General features: G+C 43.0%; 1 protein-coding gene across 1 annotated transcript in view; it reads left to right on the top strand.

Moving 5' to 3' along the window:
• Positions 1–15009, top strand: part of NTSR1 (neurotensin receptor 1) — a 49014-nt gene extending 34005 nt beyond the window's left edge. The window contains exons 3-4 of the mRNA XM_052683955.1: positions 7024–7114; positions 9445–15009. Of these exons, the coding sequence (XP_052539915.1) occupies positions 7024–7114; positions 9445–9694 (341 nt within the window). The 3' untranslated portion in view covers positions 9695–15009. The remainder of the gene's footprint in view (positions 1–7023; positions 7115–9444) is intronic.
• Positions 15010–20578: the final 5569 nt, after the last annotated feature.

Below are 20578 nucleotides of genomic sequence, written 5' to 3'. Positions count from 1 at the left end.
ATATCTGGCTTCATTCCCTTCCTTTTTTGTTGTTTGGTTTTTTTTTTTTTCTCAGAGCTTTGGTTCAGACAAAAGTTACGTAAAAGATCCAGTAGCCAGGAATCAAGTGGTGCTGTGAAATTCCAGAAGCCTTAATTAAGCAATCTGAAGAAAAAACAAAGAATCTGGTAGCTTAAACTCACAGATGATAAAGAAAAGCAGTTCAAAAATAGCACCCTAAAAAAGTCTATTAAAATATGCCGGTTCTGGTTTTGCACTGTGAGGGCCCTCATGCACATGAGATTTGAGAGCTGGTTAGATGAAAGCCTTCCAACTGCTGCTTTTTATGGCAAGGCTCTTGGTGGCTGCAGTGCTTTGGCCAAGACCCCCTTTTCCATAGGGAAGGAAATCCTGGCCCTAGAGAACCCACCAAAAGTCCCACTCCCTACAGTGAAAGAGCATCCCTCACCAATGAGTCCAGGTAAACTCCCGGTACTGATGGCAGCCCTTCTTTCTACGACAGTGCATATGATTTGTGCTGGGCTCCATGGCAGCCAAAATCACCCACCCAGACTGATGAGTTTATGGAAGTCAGTAGGAAAAGAAAACAATGGCCCTTGTCCACACTAATAAAGCTGTTGGCACAAAATTAGACTTTATGAGGATTAAAGTATTTTCCATTTCCAAAAGTAAACTTTGGCCTGATGTATAAAAGCTTGGTTACGTTTTAATGGTGAAATGTTTCAGAATACATACAACCAGTGCTTAAAAAACAAGTTTTTTCAGTTCATGGTGTGCAGAGTTTGATAAGATCGAAGTAGCAAACACTTTCCTTCCTTCTTCCACATCTACTGAGTTTGTACTTAATTACTTTAAAATAGGAGCGAAAATTGTCAGGCCAGCAGCTTCATTCAAATGTCCACAGTATTACTTTCCTCCTCTTTTCTAGCTTGATGTGTTTTCTTGGCTCTGTTTGACTCTGGTCATGTACAAAACAATTAGGGAGATCAGGATCGAGGAACTTGTCAGCCCTGCTTCCTGTGAGCCAGTTCATTGATTCATTAAGCGTGTGATTTCTGACTGTAATTCCCTCTCTGCTGTCAGCTTTCTGTAGGTGTGAGGATCCACATGCCGAGAGCTTCAGGAACTGGTGGCTTTCCAGCTCCTTTGTGAGGACTCCTTTATTCCTTGGTTGCGCTGTAGCAGTGCTGCTCAGCCAAGTCCCTCAGGCATTAGGTGGCGCTGCACAGAAGGGTGAATCTGCTGGTTATGCATCCTGACACACCAACCATTAGATAAGGAAGAAAGCCACCTAAACAAATCTGAGCTATACACTAGTTCTCAAACACACATGCAGATATGCACCCTTCATAATAAGCCTCTTTCAGCAGATGAAACCTCACACATGCTGCCCAGACTATTGCACACTGCATCCAATATAAGTCTTTCTAGGGGCATATTTGAGCTTGGCTCAATCTGGAAGCTCTTTTTGGCCAACCTTTCTTCTTGAAAGGGGACAGTTCTGTGACACAGACTAATTGTCTCCATCAAAACAGCCTGCAGCCTATCCAGCAACTGCAGAAAGAAATGCCTATTCTTGGAGCAACTGCCTCCACAACTGCATGTCCAGCAAACGGGAAGGAGTTACTGAAGGGCACAGCCAAGTAATGACAACAACACCAAGGCAAGCTGGTGGACATTGAGTGCAGGCATTATGCATCCCTGGTGGACGTATGCTAAGCTCATTAAAGCGTGAACTCTCCCAGGTAGCATTTGCTCTATTACAGAAGCTGCTTAACTGAAGCAATTACAAAGCTTTTAGAGAGGTTTAAAGAATTAAAAGAATATCCTTCAGCCTCCCACAGTTGGCTGGTTAATGCCTCAGTATGGTAGTTTTTAGGAAATGAAGTCACACCATATTTTTTAACTGAAAGTTTGAGAATGTTAAAATGATGATTCTGGGGGCTCTACATTTCTTCAAGCGATACCAGGCAAATGCCAAGTATTAATGAAGCATCCGTGCATCCTACGTGTTTCATTACTTTGTGTGTGAATAATTCCCCTCCAGAAGAGCTTGTCCATTTCTCTTTTCAGATGTTCCAAGTTTGAGCTACCAATTTGAGGAGAATAATGCTATGAGATTATAGTGTAACTATCCCACAAATAGGAGTAACAAATAGCAAATGCTTTGCAGCCACAAAGGTCCACAGAAGAACAGCAGTCTGAAAGTCTGCACTATAAGGAAATCAGATTTATCCATGAATCACTTTGCTTGCAAGAAAGGAACTAAATTCATGACAGTTTGTAACCCTAGCAAAAATCTGAGCTGCTGCAAGTGGAGTTCAGCGAGTCTCCCATGACTTGAAGCACGGATAGAAGTGTCAACTAAAATTCAGGAGGATAAATGAGCCACATAATAGCTGTATATGTTTCTTGGAGGTGTTTGTACGTGTAGGTTTACTTTGCAGCCTGCCAAGTGACATAAAGGGAGTTGTACAGAGCACTCTGTAAACAGCCTCTGAGGAGCAGAAATGCAGCACAGCTGTGCCTGTTGGGAGAGGAAGATCTGTGTGCCAGTCCTGCGGCTGCTGGGCATGGCTGCAGGGATTCAGGCTCCTAGGGCTATGGGAATTCAGGCTCCAGCTGCTGCATCTCTGAATACAACTGTAGGGCTGGCCAAGCTGGGCAAGTAGATTTTCCAGGTATTGAGTCCTGCCTTGTATGAGTGTTTAAAAAGATAACTGATGCATTTTTTAGACATGAAATCTAGCCAGGCCTCTGTGACTTCAGAAGCATGCAGCAAATACAGTGCCAGGATCCCTCAGCAAGCAGAAACAGCTCAGGGAGGAATAAAGGATATGTAAGACTCAAAACAAGAGGAGAATGAAGAAGGGGGCTGCAAAGGATGTCACCTTGGATTATAGCTGGTTGTAGAAAATGTCTTGAATGGGGTGAGGAGAAGACTGAGTCCTCATCTATCCTTCCAAGGGGAAAATTTCTTCTTTCTTCTTCCTTCTCCTACCAACATCCTGACATCCTTGGGGGTAATGACACGAATGAAACTTAGATTGAATCTAGCAACATCTACGACTAATTATCTTAGAAGGGGACTTGGGAAGAGTCCCTGGTTTGCAGTGTGTTGGCAGGGATGCGCTGCTTGCTGAGCCCCATTCTTTGGTTGGCTTTTAACCTTCATATTCTGCCTTGCTCCTTTTGGATGAAACCAGGTCTCACTGGTGCCAGTAAATGTTTTAATCACATTGCCCTGTGTGAACAGAGCCAGGAATTCACATTCATTTTCAAATCTGTCAGCTGAATCCTCTGAAAATCAAGCCTGGAGAATATAGTCAGAGTACAATAGTTGGGGTTTTTTTGTGCTGAAAAGGTTTTTCTATTCACTCTGCAAATGATACAGGAAAATAAAAGAAGATCTCCGGTTTCAGAGAATGTAAATTAAGGAGTCAAAACTAATGATTACACTGTTCTGTAACATATACAAGAGAACGGGAGGATTGCACCCAGCAAAGTCTATGTGCCTTCAGCAGCTTCTGAAGGAGCTGTGGGCTCCCCGGGCTCCTTCAGTTCCCAGTTTCTCCTTGTTTCACTCTCCTGGGCACTACTGGTGCATACTGGTGGTCTCCGCTCTCTGCTGGTAGTTATCGACTTTTATGGAAATGCTTTGTTCTACAGCCTTGTGACCCAAATACCAGCACAAGCAGTTTAACTTTTACTAGGCTCCTACTCACACTGTAAGTGCCACAACCCCTAGTTTGGGGCCTGCTGGTGTAAATATTGCTGATAACCTGTCAGGTACTGCATCACTTTGCATAAACAGCGCCTTGAGGTTTAGCCAGGCACTGCCAGCTGCATCTGCACTTGGCCCAACTTTCTCCAACTCTCATATCAAACCACACGGTAACACTTGTTCTCCGTTGTGATAGATTCTCTTGTAATGACATCAGCTAAATAAGCATATAAAACCCCCAGGGCTTTGAATGCTCAGGGACTGCTTCTCTACAAGTCAACATCAATGCAAATTAATGAGCTCCATTCCCCTGCTTTATACTTTATTCAATACCGGCCGGAGCGTGCATTCCTTGAGCAGCATTGGAGATGAACAGCTGTTGATATGCTGAAACTCAGAAAAGGATGAGAGGTTTTGTTCTGCTCAGTCTGCCCAGACCCAGACAGCTCCTGTCTTTGCTCCAAACTTATGACATGCTGTCTGTTTTTCAGCTCCCTTTGAAACACAAAGAATAAGAAAGAAATTGGCCAAAATTGACTGAGCAAAGCTATTGAGGAAGGCTGGATTTGAGCTTCTCTGAGCAGCATCTCTCTTCTGTCTGTCCAGCAGGCACTGCCAGGGCCCATGTACAGGTAATGTGCTACACGCACATTGCCAGATTTTTGAGACATTGGCCCTGGAAAATGGCCATCTCCCAGCCACAAACACAGGATATACTCGTGGTGAATAAAATACTCAGTGCAATCTAATAAAATTTAGCTTCCCGGCTTGCTTCCACATCCAGTTTAGTCTGAAAATCAAGACTGGCACAGTCTAAATCTTCTCTTGCACAATGAAGAAGACGTCATTCAAGATTTTTGTTTCCCTCTGCGGACTTCCTGCCCTTCTTCCTTGGGATGCAGTTCCAACAGGCAGGGCATCGAGCCACAAGACAAAATAGAAAATCACAGGATGCAGTAATTCAGGTTTGCACTTTTAAATTATGAGTTTGATTTAGAAGGTAAACGAAGACCCACTGTGCCTTGTTTTGAACCCTTTCCCAGGTGGTGCTCAGCTCCACCAGGCTGTCCTGCCCCATGTTATAGCACCAAAGAAATCCAATCCATGTGGAGCATCAGATGATGGAAAATAGGCTTTAGGAGCCTATAAGTGTAATAAATAATCATTTTGGCAGCAACATTGCCCTTGATACAGCAGGGTTAAGAGTGACAAATGCAGATCAGGGCCTCCTCACCTTCACTCCACAGAGTCTCACAGCACGCTGCCCAGCCAGGATTTCAAAATCAGCCCCTAAAGTGCCTCCATTGCACTTAGCCATGTGTTTAATAGAGTTCTAATTGCAGAATGATTGCTTGGGATATTACAGAATTACCACAGATTATTTAATTGACTATCTGTTTGCTGAGGTCGAGTGGTTATTTCTCCCAGCGTGTGTTTTTGTTGATAAGGACCCCTGCCTCTGTGCTGTCTGGCATCACACTCTCAGAGCCACGGAAGCAGAGCTCCTTTACAAGAAGGGAAACACTTTCAATTAACGTGTTGGGAGATTTAATGGGCAGATGTGCAGGATCATTAAAGGTGGCATGAGAAAGAATCCAGGCCCTGCAGTGCCTGAAGAGCTGCAGACGGAGGCAACACCTGGGACCTGTCAGTGCACGAAGGTTTCTACAAACTATCTGGATGAGATGCAAGTCAAATTCATCCACTTGGTGGTGTCTTTTAGACTGCTGAAAAGCTGCAGACCCTATAGTGATAAATTATATCTGAGATCACAATGACCATATAGCAGCCAAAAAACACTCAGGATGAAATAATGAATTCAGTTAGATGAGAGAATAAAACCAGCCCTTCTTGCCTGCTTTCCAAAACATATTCTTTCAGGTGTTTAAAATTTTACTGAATAAGTGACTTTTGCAGGGTTCCTGCTTTGGTGCATCGCACAGGCTGATTAAATAACTAAGTAAATAACTTAGCCATCTCCAGTGATAGTGATGTGTATAATAAATGAGAACCCATGCAGTTGAAATAAAGTGTGAATACAGATCTGGGCACCAGGAATTACTGAATTTCTTGCCCCATTGAAGGGATCCATTCACCAGAGCCTTCACTTTGCCTCTGTGCTGCGTAACAGTGATGGGGAGGTGCAGCTGCCATGGACCGTGCTTTTAAGAGACGCTCATCATCTGCACCTCTCCTCCCACTCTGTGGGATGAGAGCTGATGAATTTGGGACATGGCTGCCTAAATATTTTCAATCAGAAAGCAGAAGGAAAAGCAGCCTCCAAATTCACATTGCACTGGTGGTATGGAGCTCGGCAAGAGCGCATTGCTACTTCCTAGTCCTTACAGGTCACATAAAGGACAAGAGTGATGAGGCCCTTACTGTCTGTAGAGCAAATTTGGAATAAAAAAAAATAACATAATTATTTTATTTAGTCTTGATTTTCTTCTTGGCTTTTATTATGTTATGTTTTAACTGAGATTTCTTTATTTCCTGCTGGGATTCTGCCAGAACATTGTCATTTCATACAGAGGTTGAAATACATATTGCAAAAGGAAACAAATCTTTCTCTTGATTGCCTGATATATCTGCTTTTTAATTTCAATTGATGATTGCTCAGCACCAGCAGAGCTTTTATGCTTCAGAGTTGTAATATTCTGTTTTTCTTTGTTTGACATTCCTTGGCTGGAATACAGAAAGGAAAAAGATATGCATCATCTTTTTAACTTACAATTTTTATTACAATAACGTCCAGACCCAAGCATCTTGTAATCACTGTCTCAGGTATTGCAGAAATGTAGAATAAAAGGACAAGCTCTGCCACCAGAAAGCAGCTCCTGAGGCCGTTTAATGATTCCCAGCACTGAGGGGACTGTGGCCAGTGGCTCCACGTAGCAAATTAATGAGATTACTGTGTCTACCTGCCTCTGTAGATATTGTAGACAAAACTCGCAGTGCCTTAACAGCATAAAATGAAAGGATAGGTGCAAATACAGTCTGTTTTCATTTGGCCTCCTTCTGATCCAGGCATAAGCAGTCCCTTATCACTGTTATATCTTCTTTTGTTTATAATTTCTCTGTCCCCAGCTTATAGCTATTTTTTCTATTATTTCTGTTGTACTTGTTTTTATAGATATTTTCAGGCTGTTTGTCCCCCAGGGTTATTAATATCTTCCACAGCAGCAAGATGTGAGCAAAGCGGGGCTTTAAGAGCAAAGTTTACAGTGATACAGGTCCCTTTTCACCCTCGAGGAAAAACTCCTCACAAAAAGTAATGGGCTTTTTTTCACGGCTTGCAGGTGCGGTGGTGATTGCCTTCGTGGTCTGTTGGCTCCCTTATCACATACGGCGCCTCATGTTCTGCTACGTCCCCTCCAACCACTGGACAGAGTGAGTCGTGGTCCGGGGAGCAAATCTCCCTACGCTGGGTTGTGGGGCCAGGCTGGAGCTCAGCTTGGGGCACCAGTAGACTGGGGATAGAGGTGGGGACTGGACAGAAAAGGAGGGCAAAACCTCCACCTCCTAAACGTTGTTTTTCCTTACGGTTACTTGCCATGATTATCAGCCAAATTAAGAGTCGTTGCTTTGACATCTAACTCCCCCAGATGTAGCTGAAGGAAGCATTATTTGAACCAGAATGCATCAGCAGCCCTTCTTTCTGTGGCTATGACCACAGAACAATCCCCGGTGACAACAGCAGTGGATATTCACCGCTGACAGCCCTTGATGAAATAACATTTGGCAGAAGGGTTTATGCATCCAAAGGGGATAACTGTCTCTACGGTAGAGATATTGATCTTCAGCCCTAAGATGGAGCAGCTCCTGTCAACACCCAATTTAGTTGCACAGTGCCACATTTCCTTAGTGACAGGAGAGATTTCACAGATGGGAAAATAACTGGGATGCTCAGAATCTGGGATAGGACATTCACTACGTTTTGCAGGGAGTGCAACAAAATTAAACACCAGTTTTCACTGATCAGAAAATGTCCAGGCTCACAGACAGTGTAGGGATACATACATACATGCAGTTGCACACCTACACTGAGCACACCTCTGGTGTTCATAGATGGGCAAGGGCACACAAACAGCTACTTGCAGCTTTTCTGCTGCATCAGGCCCAGTTCCTTAGCAATGCAGATACAGAGCTGATTATTCATTTTAAATATGCATAGTGCTAACACTGCCTAGAGATCTAAACCCAGGTAACCCAAGAGAGAGAGATAACATGAAAGGTTCTCACTGTAAGATGTCTCTCTCATCCCACAGCATTATGCCCCTGTTCTCTCTGGATCTGGCTCTGCTTACTGCAATGAACAGGAAAAGAAAAAAGATCTATGATACCAAAAGGCAGAGCAACAATGAGACATTAAAATTTCATAAACTCCAAGCATATATAATAGTAATTTATCATACAGCAGTTTGCTGCATGGAAATATACATACATCCATAGTAAAAGCCAAAAACTTTGATCATGAAAACAGAGCTCTAGGCACACACTGGGGCACTCTGTTGTTTCTTATTTGCTTTCCTATATGTAAAGCACTTAAAGCAGCAATCAATTATGTAGTGGCTGGTTGTGCTTTGAGTCAAAGAGGTAGAGAATTCTGCTGGCAGTTAGCATGAATTTATGCATTCCAGTTGAATTCACTTTTTTTCTTCTTTCAAAAGCTGTGAGTGAGTTTAGGAAAATGTTGAATTTACAGGCATGTTATGAATGGTGAACGATCTGTATGGCAGCTAATCAAGAGCTTGCAGCAGCTCAACAAAATCATCTATAAATGCAAGTGTCTGCTCCTGAAGAAATCTTTGCTAAGTTAAGTTTTCACAACTACATTGAGAAACTCGACTTGTAAGGGCTGGATGGGCCACACCATACTTGGCACTGCTGAGGGGGCCATGGGGAGCTGGTGATGTACTCCAACACTCATTGATTTATCTTTCGTTAGACAGCGCTCAGACTAACAAAAAGGTCTGCGGTTTCCACTGAGATAAACGAACCTGGGGAACATCTTGCTGAAAATGAGATCTGTGTTGTTTATAAACCTTTTACCAGCACAGAGATGATGATCTCAGTTTTCCCAAGGAAAGATATTTCAGGAATAAAAAAAAAAAATAAAGCTGAACATTCTAGATGAAAACATCATTTTGTGATGGCGAGGATATGTTCCAAAAGCATACTATTACCAGCTTGCCCCCAGAGTTGAGAATGTCATCCCAGAGTACAGGCAAATCCCAACCCAGGGACCCATTGAATGAGTTGATGCAGCTCTCACTGCCCAGGGGAGGAGATATCTGCATCTGTTACAAGATGTTGGCTCTTCTGCAGGCTCTGTATACCAGAACTGCAGCCAGAAAAGTCAGACTAATATATATGCATTACACAGAAGCAAATTTCCATCTGGTTTCTCAATTTCAAGCATGTCTATTTTCAAAGAAAAAATGAACAGGAGGCAAATGTCTCACGCAGTCCCAGGGCATAAATGAGTTTCTAACTGGCAGAGACTGGGGCAAGACCTCTGTAAAGGTATTTGACCTACACTTGCCCAGTCTCAGCTGAAACCAAAGGGCACCTGCACTGACTCCCACTGGCAAGATTATGTCCCTAACAGAGAAAAGTGAGCAACAAGAAAAGCTCGTGTTTTCTTCACACTTGTGACTTTGAATTATTCCAGTTCTCTTCACTCTTCTTAGAATTCTACCTTTCATCTGTTCTTCCAGTTTCCTTTTCAACTTCTACCACTACTTCTACATGCTGACCAATGTCCTCTTCTACGTCAGTTCAGCAATCAACCCCATCCTATACAACCTGGTATCTGCAAATTTCCGACAGATCTTCCTTTCTACGCTCACACTCGTGTGCCTGCCATGGAGGAAGAAGAAAAAACGACTTGCGTTTACCAGGAAATCCAACAGCATTTCCAGCAACCACACTTTTTCCAGCCAGGTCACAAGGGAAACTACATACTGAAGCCAAAGGAGGAAGAGAAATGCATTTTGTGGAGTCTAAACTTGAGAGAGGCCTCTGTGACTTTCATGCACGGTCTCCGAATTCATGTAACACAAAGCGTGTTTAGCAAAGTCATTTTTGTTGGAGAAATAGGCTTCATTCTGCCAGTAACTTCGAGGTTAATTTAAAGCATTGGCCTTGCCTCCTGTGAGTGATGTCTACACGATTTGTAAGTTCAGTCTGGTGTAAATCCAGGTACAGTGTTAACTGGGAAGCCAATATATGTTAAATTTAGGCTACTTCATACTTTCATCCTTCTCTCAATGCAGAGATGCCATGTTCACATCCAAAGGTTTGAGATCATGCCTCTTGGTGGCACTGAGCGGAGTCTAAGGAGGAAAAAGCGGTTTCAAAATGAAAGGGTTGCTTTTGGCAAATGGACATGCTCATCTATGGATGGATACTCAATGAGCAAGGAGTGAGAACTCAGGGAGTCAGATGGGTGTTCTAAAATTACATCTAAATTCTTACAAATATGACCTGGGTGCTCAAAAGAGCCGTTCTGGCTCCTTGAACTTAAACACCAACAGATGATGCCTTACTTAGAATAGGGTGAGGATATACAGGGGGGAATTGGAGTCAGCTTTCACTTTAGGGCATGCATAGTGCCTGGCGCAGGGAGCCCCACTCTCTGGTATTGGTATTGCAACACCTATAAGTAACAGAGTCTCTGGCAAAGTCAAGAATGTAGGAACTGTGCCCAGCTGGAGTGTTGAAAATGAACAGAAATGGAAAATCTTACTTATGCCACACAGCCAAACTCTTGTTTCTTTTGCCAGGGATAACAGCTAGCTGGCCTGCATTAAAGAGGTGAAAAAACAGTAGGCTGCCGAGAGATCCAGCCTGCTGATGTAAGAGCAACCAGCCCAGTTCTGTAGGACTAAGATTTTTCCCATTATTTTCATAAGCTGACATCTCATAGGCTACTGGCTGTAGGCGGCAGGGCCTCTTCTTCTGCCTTTCATTTCTTTTTGCTACCAAAACTGTTGGTACACTGATCTCATCACACAAGGTCTAAGCTGGGGAGACTTAGCTCTAAAAGAACTTTCTTTTAACAAATCAGAGGAACAGAGTTGAGACCTGTTTACAGCAAATCAGACAGTTTGGCCCAGTCAGGTTTGTGCTGAATCCTGACTATGAGTGGGTTCTGAACAAAAATCAGAGGACATACATCAAAATAAGAGGACATACAGCATATCTTCCTCATATTTTTCCCCTTGATTATTGCTTTCAATTTGAAGTTTCTCAGCTGGCCAGGATAGGTAGCATGATGGTTTTTTCCTATATTGTTCTACCACTAACAACCATCTCTGAGGTGTAACAAATTGCCCAAGAGCCTTTGGCACCAGAAATCAAGGGCCTCTGGGACAAGCTAAAGGGCTTTCCCTGCTGTCACAGCACCAGATGGTGACCTGCACGAACCTGGGAACGAACCCATCATCTTGTTCAACCTGTGCTGTGATTTTGCTGTTAGTGACCTTATGTCCCCCTTCACACAGAGGTAGAAAGTAAATCAAAGCTGTCCCTGCTCACATTCTTGCCGGAGACATTCCTCAACACCCATTTGTGCTCACACAAAGGTGAGCCAAACACATCCTATCAGGGAAACCATGCATTTTGTTAAAGGTCTGGCCTTTACAAAGTGATGCAGTCACAAACCATTAGCAGGAATTCAAACATACTCTAAAATAGAGGTAAGCCATTTTGGGGCAAGAGGCAGGCTGGAGAGCATTGGTAATAAGGTTAGGTTTTAGTCTTATCTGGAGCTGTTTGTGAGAAGGGTTATTCTCTATTGGTGACGGACTTTGCTGTTTGCTTCTGCTGCTTAGAATGGCTGTGGGAAAGGAAAGGTGGGTTATTCCTGTTCAAAAGCACAGAAATGAAGAGATTCTTCATAAAGAGAGTTCTAGGGGGAGCTCTGTTGAAAGGAGGCTCTTTGCAAATCCCTGCACACTTGCAGAATGGGCTTGCTTCTTTATGACAAACTAGAAGTGATGCTTGGCTCCATTCAGCTTTCCAGCTTTGCCTATCCCCTGTCACTCTGCAACTACTGACCACTCATGGAACATAGGATTAGTCTCAACGCTGGACATGTGCTTCTGGCCCCATGCACAGCTGTGTGGGCCTGCAGATCTCCAGTGTCCTCCGCAACGCAGATCAGTTCCTGATACATTCAGTACCAGCAGCATCTCATGAGTTAGGTCCTGCTGGGCTCAGGACATGAAGGAAACACCTCCGGGGCATTTGTTGTTCGTTGTGTGTGACAGCTCTCTGCTCCTGAGGCATTTATTGGCAGTGGTACAGAGGTTCATCTGTCTGCTGCCAGCCTTGACCTCCAACCACACCTAGAAGGGACAGGAGATTATTTTAATGCCTACTACAGAAATACTCCAAAGGAAAGGGCTCAAAACAGGAATCGGTCGGGCTTTAGTTCCTTCTGATTCCGCCAAACTACAGGCTCTGTCCTGTCATGCCTTCTCTGAATTTCTCGCCCTAGTTGTTGTACAAAACAGAGGGCAGAGTTTACAATTGACAAAGCACTTTTGTTGCTCATGTGCAGTTGACTCTTCTTTGACAAGGAAAAACAGTAAAGGGGCACACATACAAAAAAAGAACAGAGGAGACTGGCTTCTCTTTGCAAGGAAATTTTTGTGCAACCAGCAAATGTTATTATTGTGTGTGTGCTAGAAATGGCTCGGGCAGATTGGAAGAGAAGCTGTAGAAGATCAATATATCCTGCACCATGGGCTATGTGAAACACATAGGAATAGCAGAACCATGTATAGACCTGTATGTTCTTGGTTTATTCACTTTTGCTACTTTCACCTAATGTCTGTCCATTACAGCTCAAACTTCTATGATGTTTGTAGATGACTGTAGCTGAGAGGGGGACACAGCACTTGTGGCACCTTGACAGCTTCCAGCTGACTGAGGAAGGTGAGCTGCAAACAAAATAACTAACTCATGGACACCATCCATAATAGACCCTACAAACCCAATTATCTTCACTGCTCTCGTTCCTCCTGCACTAACAAAGTCCAGGTATGATGAGCAGAGGAAGAGGAGTCTTAATGTTGCACACTTAGTGCCAGCCTTGCAGGCAAGACAACCTTTAAATAGTTCTGGAGAGGACCCAAACTTTTTAACAGTACTTCTAAATAGAGTCAACAGCTGTGAGGTGGTTTCTGAAACCTCCCATGGAAGCTGTAACTGTGTGTTGCTTTGACTTTCATTAGGATTCCTGTGTGTCTCAGTTGCTTTCCAGTATTCACCTTTAAAATGTTTAATGCTATTAATATGCTCATTAAACACCAACCTGCTGAAATGTGCTTGGTTATCTTAGGAAACACTGTACTGAAATATTCTCACATAAGATGTTTGGCTTTGATTTTTATCACTGAGATACACTGGCAGCTTACGGAACTTTTGATCACAGCTCTGTGAAGGTGGTGGCTTTATTTTTGGTTTGACATGAAAATGAAAACAAGCTGGAGTGAAAATGAACTTGTCATAAAGATCTTCTGCAGTGTTTGTTGGAATGCTCAAGTCCTGAAGAGCTGCCTGCAATGGGAGATTTATTCAAGCAGTTTTCTGGCTTCTAAAGCCCTGTTCCTTCAGGTTAATGTGGGAGCAGGCCAGAGTCTATGGCCTTAACTTGGGATTGCAGCTCAAAGCTACCTCTTCCATTGGGCAAATCTGATTACCTGAGTTGAGAAGTGGAAGTTACAGCTGATTTCATCCTCTTCCCCCCCCATCACCTAGTTTTGCTATACTCAAAATAGTTTTGGTTTCCGTGAGCTCAAAGAGGTGAGGATAAGTCACTATAAGACCCTGTGGTTTTCTAAAGAAAAGCATGGTACTCTCGTGAAGAAAAAGGTACCAAAGGCCCAGTATATACCTAGGACACGGTTCTCTTTCTTTCCATGCCTTTCAACAACTGCTAACCCTACGGGGTTTAGCTTTAAACCTAGTGGAGTATAATTGGCTTTTGCCATTAAACAAAATGCATCCTCACATCTTTGTGTCCCTGTCTTGTCTGAATTCTCTTTTGGGGCAGAGCGGTGAGCACTCATGCAGCGTGCTGTTAATCTATGCAAATGTCCTGTAAGAGTTTCAAACTGTTTGTTTTGACTGAAAAAAAAAAATAAAAAAATCTGTTGAACCCACAGACGTGCAGTGCTGGCAGATGGATTCAGAGCGATTCCCATCTGAGGACAGTTTATCAAGTGACCTCTTCAAATATACTTTTGAGGTTTCGTTTGTCTTCACAGTCTCCATGTCAGGGCCGTCTATTTGGCAGTGTGTGAAATTAGATTTCCAAAGTCATTATGCTGTTCAGAAATTTCCCCCAGACAGGACTTTCTCACGCAGGCCCCATACGCAGAGGTGTTTGAACGCTCTGCTGAGCTTGTCTTTTTGCAAAGCGCATGAGATCTCGCTTCAGTGACTGCACTGTAAAGAAGAAAACTAAATGGAAAAATGGGTGAGGAGGGTTGGCAGGACACGTGCTAGAAACACAACAATCACAGGACCTTTGCATTTATAGCATCAAACATCCAGTGAGCTAAAAGTCTGCTGTTGCTGTGGACAGCTTGTCTTGTGGAATTGAGCTGAGCATCTGTGCAGCTACCATTTGTGCATGTCCTCAGTGGGGGCTGAGAGCGCTGGAGTTTTCCTGTGCAACGCGTTGAGTGTTAGTTCTGATATCTTCCTGGCTGTGTTGTTTGGTAGCTGTTTAAACAAAGCTTTATCTGCTGGAGCTCTGTCTGATTCTCTAAATTGCGGATGAACGACTTCTGTTTTCAGTTCATACTCACTGAGCAGGGAAACAGAAGTTGCTAAAATTCATGGTGCTGTGTCCTGGCTTTGTGATCAAGAGTCCTTCCCCAGCTGTGCCACCTGATAGTCCTGCATATACTGTATTTATGGCAAACATTTCTTAAAGTGCACCTTTTTTTTTTTTTTTTTTCTGAACTACAAAATGTTGATGTGCTTTATTTTCTGTGGCCTGTTGTGCAATGGGAAAAAAATGAATGTTCAAAGTGTGTCAGCGTCTCCTTTGTAAGATTTTCTGTGACAAAGGGAAGGGAAAGGGTGTGAAATCCTTTTGTACAGCAATGGGAAACGCTCTTTTGATGTAACATGCTATTATTGATGCTGTGTTTACTCTCAAACTGTAATGAAATGGTTACTTCCTGATATTAGCCTTTGTACTGTATGGTATTTTATTTTATTTTGTCATTAATTGAACCTAAGAAATAAATATCCAAATTTAAGGCTTGGGTTGATTTTCCTTGATCTGGTGGTGGCCGTGCCTGGGTCACACACCCTGCTCATCAGAACAAGCTGCTGGCTGCTCTCCAGCCCTGTGAAATCTCCTTAGATCAGGTAAAAGCAAAGAGAGTGTGTGCCGGTTCACAGCCCAGCCTGCTGTGGTGTTAGGAGCAGCAGCGCAGAACATCCAGCTCCCTCTGGTTGAACCCCAGGGCTTTGAGAGTGTGACAAGCCTGAGGGATGGGAGTGAAGATGTCCCAGCCTTCAAGACAGTTTGCTGTGCTGAGATCCAGCTGGTTCTGCGAGAGTCCTGCTGTTTTCTGAACTCCTTTGTTTCTCTTTCCTGCTTGTTTTCTCCTATTGTAGGGAAAGCACTAAAAAACATTACATCTTGGCTGTTATTTTTACAGCAGCTCTGCCTGGAACACTGAACTGATCGGGGCTTTATTGCATGAGAAGGTGTATGTACACAGCAAAGGAGACAGCCTGTGCCCCCCAGAATGTGCTGCTGAAAGACAACGCAGGATCCTGGGCCTTGGCTCTGAAATCTCCCCTCCTATTCCTTGTCTCCTCCTCTTTATTTTGCGTGACCCACTTCCTCCTGGCACTGATTTTTCCAACACAGATGTAGTTTTGTAGGAACAGGATACTCAGGTATTGCCTTTGTATTAAAGCATCTTTACACTTCGTGAGAAAAAATGAGGCACCTCCATTCTCCCTGCAGCTCCCCATTAAAATTGTCATAATGTAGCTCAGCTGAGCAACAGGACAACCCACAGCATCTTCATACTTTTTGGCCATTCCACATGATTGTTCTGATTTCTAGCAGCTCAAAACGTTGCTTGGAAAGCAACATCAAACTAATATTTAATTATTTGGAGCCATTCATGGATACAAAATTCATCTTTTAAAACCTCTCGGAGAAATGCTGGCTCTCCAAAAGCATTTTGGTTCTGCTTCCAGTTGAGAAGAGCAGGATTTCTGTTGTCCCTACATCATCAATTATTGAAGAACCCAATAATTTATTCGATGGATCCTTTTATTTGGTCTTCAGCCCTGCCCTGTTAATAGGTGTATTTTCAGTCAGCTGCCCACAGAGATGGAGTTAAACTCTTCAGCAGTGAAAATCCACGATATGCAGCAATGTCCTTTTTTCTGCATGAGATTTTCGTGCAGAGCAAGATGCTCCCAGCAGAGTCTCAGAATACCCAGACCTGGTTCAAACTGAGGTGAAAAATGTTGCCCTCTACTCATGAATTCCCTTGTTCAGAACTGATTCCTTGAAAAAGCAAAATTCTCAGAAACCAGTGAGCTGTGCTCTACCGATGAAACCTTCCCTCCCAGTATTGTGCAATCAGGCATCACAGCATGCCCCACCGATGCAAAGGAAAGCAAAGCACTGTGGATAGTCAGTGGGTTTCTTCCTATTTTAGAAAGGGAACAGGGCTACAAGCAAGGAGGAATGCTTTCAGCTTGGCCCGTATTTCTCATTTCAGTTACAAAGGTAATTTCCATAGTTAAGAGGAGGAAAAATTCAGATGCTTTTTGAAACAAACATTGCAGTTGAGTAATTGGCTTCATAAAACTTAATAAACATCCATCCAGAAGTTAATTTATTTAAAATGTCTTTAAATCCTCCTCTGCCTTATTGAATTCATTTGAACTGTAGATCAGGTTGGAGTATATTCATGAGGGTATTTAAGCAGTAAGGCAGAGCATCCTGGTTATTGTTGTAAGTCCCATGTGGGCTGTGAAGCATGAAGTGTGAAGAGACGATGGGTACTCACATGCAAAATCCTTCCTGCAGTGCATGAGCACAGATACAGGCCTGAGTGCTGATGGTGGCTGCACCCAGCAAAATGCCAGCCTGCAGGCTGAGGGCTCAGTGATCACTGCTGGGCTGCCTGGTGCTGGGCTCAGTCAGCTCCAAGCCACAGAGAAAGTTGGTGTCAGCAAGCTTAGGATGAGACATCTGAGCCCACTGGGGACTGCGGTTGGTACAGAAAGGAGAGAGTCCAAAAAACTTATGTTTGTCTCAGAGATGGCCAAAATACCATTGCAGGTGTGAATACCATACACGTACAAGACACATACTTGTCCAAGCATACACTCACCAATTTTCAGTCTTTCCAGTGCTTACTTGAAAGCTCAACTGGTTTGTGTTACCAGTGACATGACATTTCATTACACTTGGCTGCTTCTTTATGAAATCCTGAAGAAACGGGAAGAGATATCTTCCACAATTTAACACAAAAATGTAAAACCATCTTGTAAAGCAGGAACAGTCCACTTTTTCCCCTTTCACACCACTGCGGTTCTGCTGTACACAGCTGACATGGGTAGTGTAAAATCTCAGCTTCACTGTAAACTAAAGTACAAAAAGGAATGATTACGAACACATGGCCCAGATGATCTGTTTCAAGATCTCCAAAGGTACAGAAAGAATAATGAACTCCTCACTTATCTTACCAATATCTTAGATGTGCTGTTTTATCCTCCTTCATCCCAGTATGCTGTTGAAAGGATGGACACACTATACTTTGCCACTGCATCAACTTCAGTCACATTAAAGGCTGAAACAGTTGGACCACAATTTCTTTGTTCCTTTCTTCTGCTTGTTCTTTCTTCTGTCTTTGGAAGCTATTTGTTAGGAAGGGTATGTCCAGCATGTATACAATGCAGCTTTCAGCCTCAGGCACTCAAACACATCATAATTAATCAGGCGTTAGCTCTCTGCAACTCATCTCTGTTACTGAACTACATAAATTCCAGTGAAAGCATTCACATACCATTTTCTTCCTATAAACGTCTCAGGATTGAGTAGGTATTTGCACCACGTCAATCAGGCCCATGGTTTGTTTCCAGCCAAAGAGTCCTTGCCAAAAGGGAAGAGTCCCAGAGTCAGAGCTACAAGGAAGGTTTGTAAAGGCTTTTTTTTTTCAAGAACTGTGTGAAGGTAAGGTGCTACACAGCCAAGCTCGTGTTAACATCTTAGGTACTCTTAATAACCAGAATATGGACTGTATAGTGTAAGATTAGTTTCTGAAAATCATTTTTGCTGAGGAATAGACTGATGGGCTCATCTGAGAGCAAACTCCATGGATTTTGCTATCCTGTGCCTGCATGTAGTCTGCAGTCATTTGTGGACTTGCCAACACCCCAACATTTCAGGAACACAACTGAGATGTAATGGCAGTCATTAGCAAGGTTTAACAGTGTTAGCACAATGCTAACAACCTAGCAAACTCCATCTCTTTGCTGCTGCAAGTGTGCTCATATTTTATAGATATAGATTTCAGGAACAGAGAACAAAATAGATTCACTCAGGGTCTCTAACGAGATCTTTCTGCAGGCCAGCAATTCAAACCCCAATGTTTCCATCCCAGTCAGTTCTGATTCATCTTTTCCTTCATTCAGCATAAACATTGCCTGAGAGCTATATATAACCTCCATTTGAAGAGGTGTATCAGCTAAACATGCCAACGTTCAACCATTTAAAAGCAGCTCTTGTTGCTTTCATCAACAGCAACAACCTTGGCATAGCACTTGACAGCTTTCAAAGTACTCTTGCCGGAATAGCAGTGCTGTGCTTGGTGTCTGCTTCCTTACAGAAAACATACGCACTGCCACTCTAAATCTCAAAAATAGCCAAACAGGAATGAACTCTATTAAATGGGAATAGCCTCAGCAGTGTCATGGAGAACTCTAAAAGAATCTGTGACATCTGACATTTCCAGAGTTCTACCTCTTCCGTCCACTTGAAAAGCAGCTATATCTGTCAGCAGCGTTCTCAGTAGTGCTCCCACACAGACTGTGCATTCTTACAAAGTTCCACACTACTGCAAGAGATTATTTTTTGCCTTCCTTCAGTCCAGTAGTTGGGGTAAGATGAATGCATTCTTTGCTATTATCACAAGCATGAAATTAGAGTCTTCAGGACCATTCCAGAAAAACATCTTAGGTAGTCAGTGTTTTCTGACTAACAACTTTTCAACCTTCTGCTTCCTCTGAGCTTCATCTGGACTGGGACAAGCAAGGGTAGAAGGATATTAAAGCTAATGACTGATGGCATCACAGCAAGGTAGTGAATATTCTTGTCCAGACAATGCCTGACCTTCCTAGGGAGGGTGATTTAGCAAGACGTGTAAACACAAACCTGTACACTTTTGATACAAAATCAAATACCAATTTGGGGAGCATTTATAAACCCAGATGAAGGCCTGTGTGCACAACTGTATAAATCAGCCTGGATTTGAAAAGAAGCACAGTTTGTGTTCGTAAGTGACCCCATCTAGCTTTGTTCCTCATTTCTACGGCTTTCTTTTTTTAAAATAACATTTAGCAGGGGAAAAATAAAGCAGTTCATTATGTTAGCAGCTCCAATCTTAAATGCCAGAGGCGCTGATCAGATTAAAACAAAAATCACATTTTGTAGCTGATGTGTGGAAGGAACAAAGACTGTGGTCCTCATTTTGATTGAATACAGGATGATATCTCTTGCTTATTGTATATATTACAACTGCAAGGAAGGATGTCGTTCATCACAGCATGCTTCAGTGCTTTTTAATATACTGTTTATCACAAGGAGCTCACTGGCATTCACAGAGCACCCTTGCAGATTTCACTTTGTATCTTAATAATTTTTTATGGACTTCAGGAGACAGAGAAAAACACTTCTTGTTCCTATGCAGCCACTCTCACTCTGTTCATGTGCAGTTAAAACCAGCTCCTCATCAAAGCCAGAGCAATGTCCTCAGCAGAACAGGCAAGAGTCAGTTCTCTGAAAGAAAAACACATGTAATGGTGCACCACCTCTTCTTCCAATTGCTGCTGTTACTGCTACAAAACTTTGCAGATCTAGCCTAGCAAATGTACAGTGTCATACTGAAGGGCAGACCTGCACTTCATTCTCTGTGGTCTCTCTGATGATCTCTGGGTCAACATCTCATTTTATGAGCAGCAATTTTACCTCTTGTTCCAGTGCCAGTAAGACTTTCATACATCAGTCCTGTGGAAGTAGCACTGGCTTCTGCTGGGAAAACATTTCATCATCAAGCTGGAGAAAGAATTTGGCTATTAGTGGGAACTTCACAGCTGTGGTGAGCAGCAAAGGCAAAGCTGCTCACAGATGAGCACCAAAACTGAAATTATGGAACACTATCTTTGGTCCATCTGTCATTCTTGAAAGGCAAATGCAAAATTAATGAATCTCTGTACATGGAGACAGAGACAGAGAAGCTCTCTGCTGGGAGATGTTGATTTGGCCCCTGTTGAAATGCATGGCAGCCCCAAAGCTAACGACTTTTCAGTGCTCAGCTTCAAGGAAGGTTGTGCTCTACCAGCTTAATATGGAGGATAAAAGGTTCAATGAATTCCAACTGTCACCAGAAAGCATGGGAGAAGTAAATGTACAACCATCATTCTATTTGCTTTCAGTGTCCCAATGTGCATCATGACATCCAAAGGATTTGCAGACGTTTTCCAGAGAGAAGGCAGTTGTGTCAGCAGCACCATCATCTAGTGAAAAACACTGGAAGAGGAAAAGAAAAACAAAACCTGCATTCTTCTCAT

This window comes from Tympanuchus pallidicinctus, unplaced genomic scaffold (genome assembly GCF_026119805.1).
Source record: "Tympanuchus pallidicinctus isolate F22 unplaced genomic scaffold, pur_lepc_1.0 scaffold20, whole genome shotgun sequence".
NCBI lineage: Eukaryota > Metazoa > Chordata > Aves > Galliformes > Phasianidae > Tympanuchus > Tympanuchus pallidicinctus.
Note: the sequence above shows the minus strand (reverse complement) of the source record. Positions and strands in the feature narration are given on the sequence as shown.